Source organism: Lepisma saccharinum, chromosome 29 (assembly GCF_977018435.1).
Source record: "Lepisma saccharinum chromosome 29, izLepSacc3.1, whole genome shotgun sequence".
Lineage (NCBI taxonomy): Eukaryota > Metazoa > Arthropoda > Insecta > Zygentoma > Lepismatidae > Lepisma > Lepisma saccharinum.
In genome coordinates, this window is record NC_139257.1 from 4,999,846 (window position 1) to 5,013,378 (window position 13,533).

The window sequence follows — 13,533 nt, forward strand, 5'->3', positions numbered from 1 at the left end:
ACAAGATTCAACGAGACCTTCTACTAAAGGACTCCAGAGGTAAACGAACGTTCCTATTTCCTTTTCTAATCAATCTCACAACCTTTCCAGACCAGTCAATCGAAGTATTTTAATCTAATGTTTAAGTTTTCCTAATTTCACGGGGGAGAGCCCCTCTTTCTTGTAAAAACGTACCTTTTGCAAGCGAGTAGCTCTAGGCTGGCATCAGCCTAACTACGATCCCTTATAAAAACTGTTGAGCTATTATACGTGGTGGAGATTGCTCGTCTTTTTTGCATACATTTCCTCTTGCGAAATGCATGAACAAATTTATTTGCCTTCTGTTGCGCCTTGAGCCTTAAGCATTCCACTCCACTGAAGAGATATTCAACCATTATTTTAATTTTCCTTTTTACCGCTACCCGTCAACTTTCACCATTCTTTTAAATTTTTGTATGATTTTAACCCCTTTTGTTTTTGTTGGCTTCCACACGTCTTAGTTTGGACGCCTGCTCGAAGCCCGATTTTGACATGTAATCGCGCTGGAACGCTCACCGCTGTAACTCCTAGTACCTTGGTTTGCGACCCACAGTCCCCCCGAAGATGGCTTTTCACGGGTTTATGAAACCCTTCATGCTCGAAGGCCTGCAGTTCATTGGAACGGCTGGAGAAGACGTTATGCGATTTTTTGACCGCGTTGACAGAATCTAGACTCTTATTGAATACGACGCCGCCCGAAAGTTGCGTATGGTCAATACTCTCCTTGCAGGTTCAGCGCGTCGATTGTACGAGGCCTGGAAAGCTGTAGAGGAAAACAGGGCAATTACTACGATCATTTTAAGACTCAGCTGCTCGACGAGTTCACTGAACGATAAAATCAAATGTCGCCTCGACAAGGATGTCGAATCTATCACGGAGTATATTCGCGACAAGCTACTTATGTTGTACCATCTCGATCCCAATATGCCCACGGCCAAAGTTATCAAACACTTAACAATGGGCCTCCAACCGGAATATATGCGCGAGACATATACGCGGGAATACGTTTCGGTTCCGGAGTTCCTTCAGGACTTAAAAAAGTTCGAGAAGCTTCAGTTACTTATAAAAAAACGTAAGGTACACTATATTTTCACTCAGGCTTATCAAGATTCACTGCTGGGCCAGATGAGCAATCTTAATGTGCAGAGTCCACGGAATCTCGCGTTTGAGGACACGGCTCACAATTTCCCACGGACCCGAGAAACCTGCTTCGCTGAGCATTTTTTGGTATCTTGTCCAAATTTGGATATCCAAAATACATCTAATTCTGGATATCTAGTACAGGTCTAGAACTGATCCAGAATTTGTTATCCAATAATGAACATAAATAGGATGTGTTTCGCATATTTCAAAATTGTCATAGTATTTTGTTATTCTTTATCTTGGAATTGAAACAATAAATGCATTGAAGGATTATCCTTTCCAAATTTATTTACTTGTTATTTAGTGATTTAATATTTTTCTTCTTAGAATCAGAAAATTTCGATTTAGTCTTACTAAACGCTACTATACAATCGAGACTAAAATCGAGTCAATGCTACTTAGCTCAAACGGGAAAACCTGTTGCTTATATATATTTAGCATAGAGAGTAGCTATGCACATTATTTTCAGTTCGTGTGTTTTATCCCTGAGGTTTGAGTGAATCAGAAGCTTGTGACTGTTTTCCTTGTTGGTGAAAATCTTTTTATTTGCTACTATTAGCGATTGAAAGTTTTTAAATCTTAGAATCAGAGCTGCTGTATGCAGATGATATAGTTATCTTTTTTAACTCAAAGGAAACTTACAAAAAGACTTCAATATTATAAATAAAAATCTATTAAATAAATCGATGGAAGTAAATAAAGGTAAGACAAAAATTATGAAAATAGCCAAAGAAGAGAAACCGTGCATAATAGAGTTCGAAAACGAAGAACTGGAACAAGTTAAATACGTCGGAATCACCATTAACAGCAATGAAAGAATAGATGGAGAATTAAATACAAGAATACAAAACATAAACAAAATATATTATGCTATCAATCAGGGGTTTCTAGGAAAGAAATATATCATTAAGAAAACAAAAATGGCAATATATAAATCAACGTATTTACCAACTATGCTATATGGGAGCGAATCATGGGTATTGACAAGTAGGCAGATACAGCAGATACAGACAGCGGAAATGAAATAATTAAGTGAGGTTGGAAGAACAAGAAGAGATAGAATTAGGAATCAAACGATCAGGATAACGCTAAATTCAAAACCAGTGGAACAAAATGTCATCGAGGCACAACTGAGATGGTTTGGCCATGTTAATAGAATAAAGGATGGAATAATACCAAAGGAAATATGGGAGGCAAGATCAAATGAATAGGAAAAAAGAGGCCCCAAGGAAGACCACGGCAAACATGGAACAAGAACATTGAGCAGACCCTGAACAGAAGAGGCATTAAATGGGATGAAGCAAGGAAGATAGCAGAGGATCAAAGCCAAAGGAGAGGTCACTGCAAAACCTCAACACCTCTGGGTAGAAGAGGATCCGAGTAAGTAAGTAAGTAAGTAAGTAAGTAAAAATCAGAAACGCTATAATGCACTGCATACAAGAATTGGACCAATGCTCGCTTAAAGCTTCACAAATCTCCAGTTTGAGGCCGGCTGCTTCTAAGCACTTGAACAACTATTCGAGTGTGACTATCAGGTATGAAAAATGCTCAGCGAAGCAGGTTTCTCGGGTCCGTGGGAAATTGTGAGCCGTGTCCTGAAACGCGAGATTCCGTGGACTCTGCACATTAAGGTTGCTCATCTGGCCCAGCAGTGAATCTTGATAAGCCTGAGTGAAAATATAGTGTACCTTACGTTTTTTTATAAGTAACTGAAGCTTCTCGAACTTTTTTAAGTCCTGAAGGAACTCCGGAACCGAAACGTATTCCCGCGTATATGTCTCGCGCATATATTCCGGTTGGAGGCCCATTGTTAAGTGTTTTGGATATCCAGAATTGGATGTGTTTTGGATATCCAATTTTGGACAAGATCTAGAAATGTTTAGGATATCCAGAAATGGATGTGTTTTGTATATCCCGTTTTAGAAAATATCTAGATATGTTTTGATTATCCTGAATTGGATGTGTTTTGGATATCCCATTTTGGACAAGATCTGCATATGGTTTGGATATCCAGAATAGGATGTTTTGGATATCCAGTTTCCTAAGAGATCTTGCGACGAATTGGATATTCTGAATTGGACAATGTTTCTGACAGTCAGTTCTACACACGTTTAATTTGTGTATTAAATATGAAGAATTTGTGGAGTTTTAGATATTAAATTTAGATATTCTATAGACCTCCAATGGATATCCAGAATTGGATATCCAGAAATGGATATGTAATGGACATCCAATGGTTATCCATAATATCCATGGATCTGATCTGGACATTGTGGATATCCAATGTATATCCCTTGGAGATTTGTGTTGTATGGGTATTTTGTCGATTTGCATATCGCATTTCAGATCATATAATAGATTCCATCACGAAATATACAAAGCCAAACACCGTTCGTCAAGTTCCGAGCTTTCTGGACTTAACATCATAAGTGTGCCGGTTTATTAAAGACTATTCGAACATTGCTGCGCCACTCCAGCCACTTGTAGGGACGAATAGACGGTTTAAATGGTAGCAAACTCAAAAAAAAAACTTTTGAAGCCTTAAAGAAAACTCTTATTACGGGCCCCGTTGTTTTGCCTTACAAACCAGAGAAGGAAACACGTGCTTATTCGGACGCAACAACGACCGCTATTTCCTGCATTTTAATTCAACAGAACTCTCAAGGGGAGTAGCTTCCTTGTGCAATATTGCTCAAGAAAGCTAAAAGATCACGGGACTCGTTTAGGCATTATTGAACTTGAACTTCTCGCAATTCTAAAGTCACTCAAGAGCTTCCGTTTCCAGCTTTTAGGATGCCATTTTGATCTCTACACAGATGACAAGAGTATTACGTAATACCTTTTCCGCAAACTCTTGAGTTGGGCTTCCGTGATCGACGAATATTCCTTTATGGTTTCACACTGTAGGTCCACATAGAATATCGCGGACTCCCCCTCACGCGATACGACAATCGAACCCACAGAGGACAACCCAGAGCTAGAAGAGACCAAGCTTTTCTTTTTTATGTAGATATGGCCTCGCACGGATGAGCAACTGGGCCTAATTATTCGTATCTTCGGGGATCCACAGGGGAAGGAAATCAAGCCCCCTTCCCTCCGAAGACATTCATGCTACTATGCCATGGAGAATGCTTTACTATACCGTCTCCATAAAATAGTATCGGGTACACATAAACTTCTGTGTATACCTAACGTCTTACGTGACACAGTGATTGAGTCTCTGTGTTTATTGCCTATTGGTGGCGCGCACCTAGGATTTTCAAAGACGTATAATAGTGCCCTTAGAGATATATATTTCCCTTACATGAAGCAACATATACAACGCAAAATCCAGGAATACGCAGTATTTCAAGCTAACAAGCGACACGTTGGTTACCCGGTCGCGAGTTATTTACTTACCAAGCGCAAAAACCGTCCCAGTCAATTGCGATTGACTTTCGTGGCCGGTATCCAGCTTCTGGACCACAGAAACACAAATATATAATCGGGCTTTTCAACCCGCTATATGGTGACTCGTTCGACTTCCGACGTGTCACTCAAACTGCGGCTGACTTCCTGTATGAAGTCATTATTCATCGCTTAGGCGTGCCCGAAGTTGTGTACACCTACAAGGCTACCGTCTTTACTTCTAAGCTTTTCCAAGAGTTGAATGAGAAGCTAGGAGTAAACTTCAAATTCACGCCCACAGCTTGTCATAATCCAATCGGCCTCCAAAAGTGTGACCATCTAGAACATCAACAAATACTCAAGAAGTATGTCAACTCAACGAACCCAAATTGGACCGATTCTCTCACCAACACTGTTTCCATATAACTCGTAACTTTCATTTTACGCCGTTCGTTTTGCTTGACGGGTTCGAAGCTAGGACGCCCTCGTCCGCCATGCTTCAGCGCGATGTGTGCGTGAACGTGGAAAATGAGATGAGCTTTAAAATACTGTACATGGCGCGGACGGCTGCCGCAGAGCACCTCCAGGCCTGCCATCATGGAGTTAAACGAGTGTATGACAAACTGCATAAACAAATAACTTTTAATGAAAGTGATCGACTCCTTATCTATAATGGCAATCAGCAAATTGGGACATCCAGCAAATTTTCTGCACATTTTACGGGTCCCAGTATTGAGAAGAACTCATTAACCCGAATTTATACGAAGAGCAATTTGAAAACAAGAAGGGAAAACCTGTTATCGACGATATTGGCATTCAACGCCTGAAACACTTCCACCCCCCCCCCAATAAATGAGTCCGATAATGAAGACTAGAAAATGCCGGACGAGGGGGAGGTTGCCCCACCTAACCCCACCTAAATAGCTTACGAGTTCAGTCATGTATATTATTTCTTGTTTATATCAATGGTCGACGATCAACAACGTTAAGACAGGCATTTTTTTTAGATTACTATAATTACATAAATAACTAATAATAAATATATACCTTCAATTATGCAAAAACAAATTGGTGATCGTATTCTTTCTAGCCAACCACCGCCGTCGCACGTAGTGCAAACCCGCTGGTCACTGACACCAAATAGAGTTATGGCTACGAGCAAGCAAGTTTCTGTTACACAAGTAGAGGAGTTAATTGCTAAGATAGCGCACAGAGAGACAGTCAAAAATATTATAAGCTTAAAAAAAAATATGCGCTTATTATTATATACGCGTTCCTTAAGTCTAACAGACGTGCTAGAACTTGAAGGAACACCTTCTCTTCAGAATCCATGTGCTCAGAACATAACATATGAAACGAGGAAATCCAATTCCCACAATGTTTGGTGTGCTGTTAGACTCACGTGGTTTCAAAAATACATTTCAATGTTTTTACGCATATTAATTTACTTGCAGGTTGAGGAATTTTAATTCCCCCTTTCATTCCCTTCCTTATCCGGAAAAGAAAACCAAAATAATGTACAAATAGATATTTCATCGCTTGTACATAACTAAACGCACCTCAGTAACAATCTTGCACAGATCTAATTCAATTTACGTTAAATACAGATATATATAAATAACTGTGTTTTATATTTAAAGGTGCTGGTCACATAAAGAAATTAGTAACAAATAAATCAGTGAGTGAATAGAAGTCGTCTTAATCAAGTAATGCAGCGACGGATAGAGTATTTGTATCCTGTTTAATCAGCACAGTTGTGGCTTGCTCCCAAATTTCATTAAGTATACAGTTACTGACATAATAGAACTACAATATGGTGTCACTTTGTATCATCATAACAGTTTTAACTTCGTTTTTCTGAACGGTGCAAACGTTAACAGTTAAGGGAATAATTCGTCAAGCATTTATATTTTGGTACGTACTATCATTTCTATAGCGATAATCCCTACTCGGTTTGTTCTTCACGACAAGCACTGCATTGAACGGCGGCAGAAATTATGTTTATTTCTCGCGCCACCGTACTGATAATCACGAGGCATCTCGATTCGAATCCACTATACGTGCAAAACGGAACATTTTTCTATCAAGTATGTTTTTTGCCTACGTCATGAGACATGCAACTGATTTCTTGGTGAACGCAGGTCCCGCATCCAGCTTACACGGCAGCTTTGAAATTAGCCAAATGAACCTTGTCCGGCTCGGGGATCAGCTTGATTCATGGTGTATATATATATATATATATATATATATATATATATATATATATCCCGACCTTTCCCGGATACCGCTCAGGGTTGCCAGTGCACCCGTTCATATTTCGAACCCGTCTCACTCGAATCACCGGATGGATTCAAATCTTGGCGATACTGTCTCTGGTTGTGGCAGTCGAAATTAGAAGCTTAACTTGTTATTCTCCACAGAGTTGGCGAAGTCACTAGTTTCAATTCAGCTTTAACACGATTATACCATCCCACCGCTCCTGTAATCTGACCACCACCATTAGCTATTCACGGCATTCTTGCAATATGTTGGTGGCTCTCATTTTCCCCCGGCTCCAGACATAGTACACGGTCCACACGCCTAATCTAACTGTCTCTTCCACCTCTCGCTCGTCGTAAGAAACCGTCCCTCGGCCACCCACGAACCTAGATAATGATTGTATACCTCAAAATTATATATTTCACACATAATTACATTTCAGCCACAGTAATGTGTTAATTATTCTAAGTACGTTGAGGGAACATGATAATTTCTTACTGAAATAGTGTATTTTGAGGGGAATCACTATTATGGACAAAAATATGGCTCCTTTCTCCCTCCCTCGAAAAACAACTGGGCACGAAATATGGCTGAACCACAACGAATCGCTGTTAAAGTTGGAATCATATTTTCTTTCGTCTGTATCGTACGCTAACACTTCCTGGGAATTAAATGGATTCGCTTGAAACGGATTCTTTGACTAATCCCAACGACTCACCCGACCATTGGCGTTAAACCTAAAGAATCACGTATTCCTTAGTTTATTTCGTAAGCTCGCAGGTACTGGGAACTAAATTTGTCTAAATCTCTAAAAATAACGCCGCTTGAAACGACATAATTTCTAAACCACGACGAATCCCAATAATTATAGCATTTTACTTCGTCGTAATGGGCCATATAAAGACACCTTAAAGATAACCAGATGCCTTATTAAACATTGTTTTTTACACATTTCTTCGTAAAGTTTTTCGTCCCACCCCCTTTTTCCCTTTCAGTTTTTTTTTACATTTTCAATACACTTATTCATGTCTTTTACGTAAAGTTCTTCATCCCCCCAACTGTTCCCCTTTCTTTTGTAAATTTCATTCCACGTTTTATAATCTTTGTTATTCACCTTTTACAGTACTTATTCTTTGGAACGCGATATTAACGGGATATTACTTATATTATTGTTATAGCCACCGTAACTAATCTCCTCCTCCGTTCTCTTGCAATTGTTTTTTTTTTAAATAAAGTCAGAATATTCTCGCTTCAGCCGCTACATTTTGGGTTCATTCCATAAGTAACGTTTTGGCCTATCCCTCCCTTCTTTTTTCGACGATATGGTCTGGTCCTACCCTTCTTTTTTCATATACCCCTTACCCTACTTTTCCACACAGTTCCTCTCAGTTCGAAGCAGTAACAAGATCAGATGCGTCCAGCATCCACAGGAATCATCACGTTAGTAATACGCATCTTCCAGAATTTCACCCTCCCCCAAGACTCGTCACGTTTGTGAGCATCATCCTCCAGAAGTTGTTTGAGACGAGCAGCCTCAGGAACCATTATTCTCGTGGCCAGGAACCCACAGAACTCTACCCGTAACAGTGTTCGAGAGCAGCAGTCAGCACCCCCCTCCACCAGCGATGTAATCAGTGTTGGTGGCCATCAGAGACCAGCCACATACAGAAGTCCCCCCCCCCCCGGGGTGTTCCGGAGCAGTACTTATCAGATGCCCCAGCCTAGATTCGCCATGTTCCGAAGTGGCAGGGATTTGCTGGTCATCATCCCGTCGGAAGCAGCCTCTTTTTCATCGCCCTTTGTTCCTCGCATATGTCCGCCCCAGTGATATCGTCGTGCCCTCAGGAATTAACAGTGCCATCGCCGTCCGTTAACACCAGGACGCCAAGATACACCGCACGTTTTTGTGCGCCGCGTGTGCGTGTATTCACGTTGTCCGCGTGTTCGTTGGTTCTCGGTTCGACTCCCGTCGCTGGACCTTCCAGAACGATCTCCATTAGCCAATGAAAGCTCGCCACAGCGATCGCTAATGGACCAGACATCATATCATAAAGAACGCTTACTAGTGTCATTTTCTCTGTTCCCACTGGCCTCACAACATCGTCAGCCAGTTCTTCGTGTATAAACTACAAACTAACAATATAACTTCAGGAACAAGTTTTTATTATGACCCCGCAGAAAGACTTGGCGAACTTTTCCACAGGATTTCTGTTTTCAACACTACTATGTTCAAAACTTTATCTATGAAATAAACAGACAATGGTTTTATTTGGCGAACCACCCCATGTATATAACTTATATTTAATATTTTATTAAAATTAATTTCGTTTATATGTCATTTCATTACTTGGGTGGTAAACCACTGTATATATTTTAAGGCATTTTCTTTCTCCTTGAGTGCTCCTCGACGAGTTTTTTTAACTAGTACAAATGAAACTAATGATTCAAAGTGTATGAACAATATCCGAGTGCCAAACAATGTTCAACAGGAACTGACCCCTTGTCAGGGTATCGCCTATAAGCCTCCGTTTTGTGTTTTACTCCCACGTGTGTTAAAGTGATTTAGTGGTAGTTCCGTTTGACAATGATCAACACCACTACTTCGGCACCATGGAAAATTGCTAGTCAGCACTAGCTGACCCCTCGTAGTACGCACGCCTTTATTGTTTTGTTTATGATCCAGCATGTTTAGAGTTTTAAGTGTATGGTTCTTGTGTTCATTTCTTTCTTTCACCCCCTTTTTGTATAATATTATGTTTTTGAGTTGGTGCAAATAATTTGACTTCTACCATTAACTAGACTTGACGGGTACCTCACGTAACAAAAAGATTAATTTCTCTGCGTGCAATTATTTTTTTTTGCCCCAGGCAGCTTTGTCGTATCACGTCGAAAGCCTGACTCAAACCCGAGACACCTGGCATCATAACTCAATAGGTTAATCACGTCATCAAAAGTGTCCGACCGAGAAGCTGGAGGTAGCTTCTTAAAAGAAAATTACATCAGCGACCTTCAGTGGATCTGATAAAATCCGCTGATACGAATTCTGCCGGAACTCGTAGGAGAAATAAAGCAAATAAAGCAAAAAGCAGCTCGCCAACGGTTTTGGTGATCAAAAGTTCGAATTCCACATAAATAGTTCGAGAGAACATTTCCCACGTAGTTCTACTCAGAAAATTATCGAGTGAACAGTCAGTGCCTAAAATCTATGTTACCGCGGAGAACGGTGCGCGAATCGAAGCACTGCGGGAGTTGTGCTATCATGAAGAACTTTATTTCAGGACCTATAAGAATCAACGAGACCTTCAACTACAGGACTCCAGAGGTAAACGAACGTTCTATATCCTTTCCTATCATTCTCACAACCCTGCCAGACCAGTCAATCGAAGTTTTTTAATCTAATGTTTAAGTGTTTTCCTCATTTCTCAGGGTCGAGTCTCCCTTACTTGTACAAACATACCTCTTGCAAGCGAGTAGCTCTAGGCTGGCATCAGCCTTACTACGATCCCCTGTAAAACCTGGTGAGCTTCTAGACGGTATATTATTTGGCCTTGTTCTTTAAAGCGATTAAATGTCTTTCCGCCAACTATCTTTTCTCATACACAATTTCTCAATATTTTCAACATTTGGAAATTTGCATTACTTAGGGTGACTTTTTTGGTCGTGAATTTTTGTTATCTAACAACTGAGCACTTGAAAGAAAAATTTCCGTTTTCATAATTTTTGATATTGAGAAGAAGGCTAAGTTGCAGCAAAGATGGGTTTGCAGCAAAATCTATTCATTACTCGGTCTCTGACCAAAAGTTGAGATGATCAGACAGGCTCCCTATATCGAGGAAAATTCAAGATAGAAATATATTTTTTGCAATATGATCTTGATTGTAAGGGAAGGAGTACAATATGATAACATCGCATTCCCTGGAGTTCGAACATATTCAGTGTTTCCTCTTTACATATTACCTACTTTACTGAAAAGAAACCCACTTTTATTTGGTGGTGGTGAATCCAAAATTTAAAGCCCATAAAGATCCATACTAAACTCTTAAGTTGTGATTGTCTATATATTATAATTAACTACTAACAATATTAGGAGGTATGGATTATATTTCTTGAAACACTGAATATGTGTCATAATATATATGCGTATTTTAAATTTCAGATGTATTTAAATCATTCAAGAGTAGCACAGGATCAAGTTGTAATTGCAAGCCTAACTGTGACGAAATAATATACAAGAATGCAGAATTTAATGAACTTGATGTTCCGACGCGCGTGTAAGTAATATGTATACGAATTAGAAATGATGCTCAATATAATAGTTACAGCAGCAACATATTGAAATGCCATACTTTTAGTGCATATACGTCCTCTGATACCAACTCGGCATTGGACATTGCGTTTAATGTTTTTTCTTCCTTCTGATTGCTTATGAAATTGCTTATTCTCCATGCTACACTTTCAAAATCAAAAGGGATCTTTTTCTTTTTGGTTTGTCTGGTAATATTGTGTAATCTGAATGATGTTCTTGAACAACTATGAAACTCCTTCAACGTGCCATAAGCATGGTTCGCTTTTGAAATGTGAGTGACTTCTACAAGGCATTCGTGACTCAACCTTAAAGGTACACGGGCAAAGTAGACATGGACGACGCTATAGGGGGTTAGGGGGAGCTGAAGCCCTTAAAATAACCCCCCTCCTTTTTTACATTTTTTAGAGTACGGTAGACACATTTCGAAAGAAAATCAGAAAAATCTAGAATGTTTCTTACATAATATTTTTCCATTACAAAACGTACATTGGTGTAAGATCATTACAATGTTCAGGTACAGTACCTACATTCGTAAGATCGCAATATTATTTTACGAGGCGGGGCCTGTGAAGATCTGCCTGGATAAACAATGATCATTGGATACCAAGCAATTGGCCAATCATCAGTCGCCAAACTTGCTACGAAATTTAAATGATACTACACCCTGCTGTCTGCCTGGTAGGTGGAAGTATTAAGTGGCTGTGACATTGTTATTTGGTTTTTGAAGGTTTTTGTAGTTGGTTGGTTCAAAAACCAACGTCCTTTGGCGAAACATATATGCATATTCAGCTCAGTGTGTGCAATTGCTAGCCCCTTTTAGTCATATCACTATTTGTCGGAATAGGTCTAGCAGGTGTAAAAAATAACTTTTAATAGAGTAGGATGTTCAATATCTAAAAATCTGTCAAGTTTCTTTCCTGTTTGTTATTTGGTTGTGCCCTAGTTGTGAACAGTTTTAATTGCGAACGATACCTAAATCGTCCTAAATGCGAACACATAAAAGTAATAAATAATTGCATGTCTTATTTGCGAACATGTGGAACTGAGAAACCTGTTTCCAAAAACAAATACAGGTAGTGACCCAAAGAGACAGCTGGTTTGACTAGGAACAATAGCCAACCTGCTTGACTTATCATAGTATAACAATCCATGTCATAAGTGTAATTTATGTGTGTGTAAATTTGGTTTAACTTGCTTATTCCATTTGTAAGGGATAACAATATAAAACTGCCAATCTAGATTTGTCATATGATTTAGTAGGCTAGTGAGTTCTTGATTACTCATATGGTGGCAGCAGTTTACGGTTCAGCAGAATGAGCTGTTCTTTAATACTTATATCACTCAATAGATGTCCTTACCATACTCTCGTATATCAAAATTACATAATTATTGTTATTTTCTGAACTACCTATAAATGTTATTATGATTTAATGAATAACAATGCCCGAATAAGGCAACTTATGTTTTAATTACGAACTTACGTGTGATTTGTGTATGCAACTTTACACGAGTAAGGGAGCGTAACATCTCAGAACGGAAGAACGGAATCGTTACAAGGAACGGATAAAAGGATTGGATCACGGACTCGTTGGGAAAGAAGGAAACACAATGGACGTTTGAATTGTGCAAGCCGAAAAGTATCAGTGGAAATCGTAGCTATGAGTACATCATGAGATGATCAGAATAGCGCGAATTGTGCATAAAGGAATGTGATTTGTGATACGATATGAACATTGATGTGAAGGACAGTGTAAGAAAGGATAATTTAATTTCAATACTGCCGATGTAAACTATGGTTGGTATGCGAGGTGCCAAAGTAAGTACAAAATCTTATTCTAACTAAGTGGCATCCAGATGGATGCATGAGGAACTTTGACGAAACCAAGTACCATCTCATTCTACATTATGCTAGCATTCGTGTGTAACCAGGCCTCCCCGATGGCTCAGTGGTAGCGTCGTCGCCTTGTAATCAACGGGTCCCGCGTTTGATACTCGGTGGAGACACATAGTGCTTCGGATCCCACTTTAAACTGTCGGTCCAGTCCCGATTAACCTTTCTGTGCATAAAGTAGACTTAAAAGCAACAATTCAATCAATCAATTCATTCGTGTGTAACCTGTTTTGGCCATAATCTGCGTATGCGTCTCATCGATATACGTGGCGGGAACAAAGCGCGTCGGGTAGCCGTCTTAGGAAACAGAATAGAGTATTCATAAAAAAATGTACAAAGAACAGTTATTGTAATAAACTTCGATTGTCTATACTTGATATGTCAAATTTCACTTAGATAAGTTGTAAAGGGTGAATTAATATAAATCGAGTCAAGGTCATGTGATATACTTTGACATATATTTGTCTACTGAAGATTTCTCCTCGGTTAAAATCATATTTTATGCATTTAATATTGACGATAAAATCCG

The 13,533-nt window shown here is 39.4% G+C and overlaps 2 protein-coding genes across 3 annotated transcripts in view; one reads left to right on the forward strand and one right to left on the reverse strand.

Annotated features, from left to right (window-relative positions):
- LOC145981306 (uncharacterized) overlaps positions 1-13,533 on the reverse strand; it is a 410,568-nt gene that overhangs the window by 221,105 nt on the left and 175,930 nt on the right. The gene's annotated exons all lie outside the window — the stretch shown is intronic.
- The window catches only part of LOC145981147 (uncharacterized), a 47,471-nt gene continuing 43,928 nt past the window's right edge, over positions 9,991-13,533 (forward strand). The window contains exons 1-2 of the mRNA XM_083114273.1: positions 9,991-10,129; positions 10,964-11,078. Coding sequence (XP_082970399.1) covers positions 11,042-11,078 — 37 coding nt within the window. The 5' untranslated portion in view covers positions 9,991-10,129; positions 10,964-11,041. The remainder of the gene's footprint in view (positions 10,130-10,963; positions 11,079-13,533) is intronic.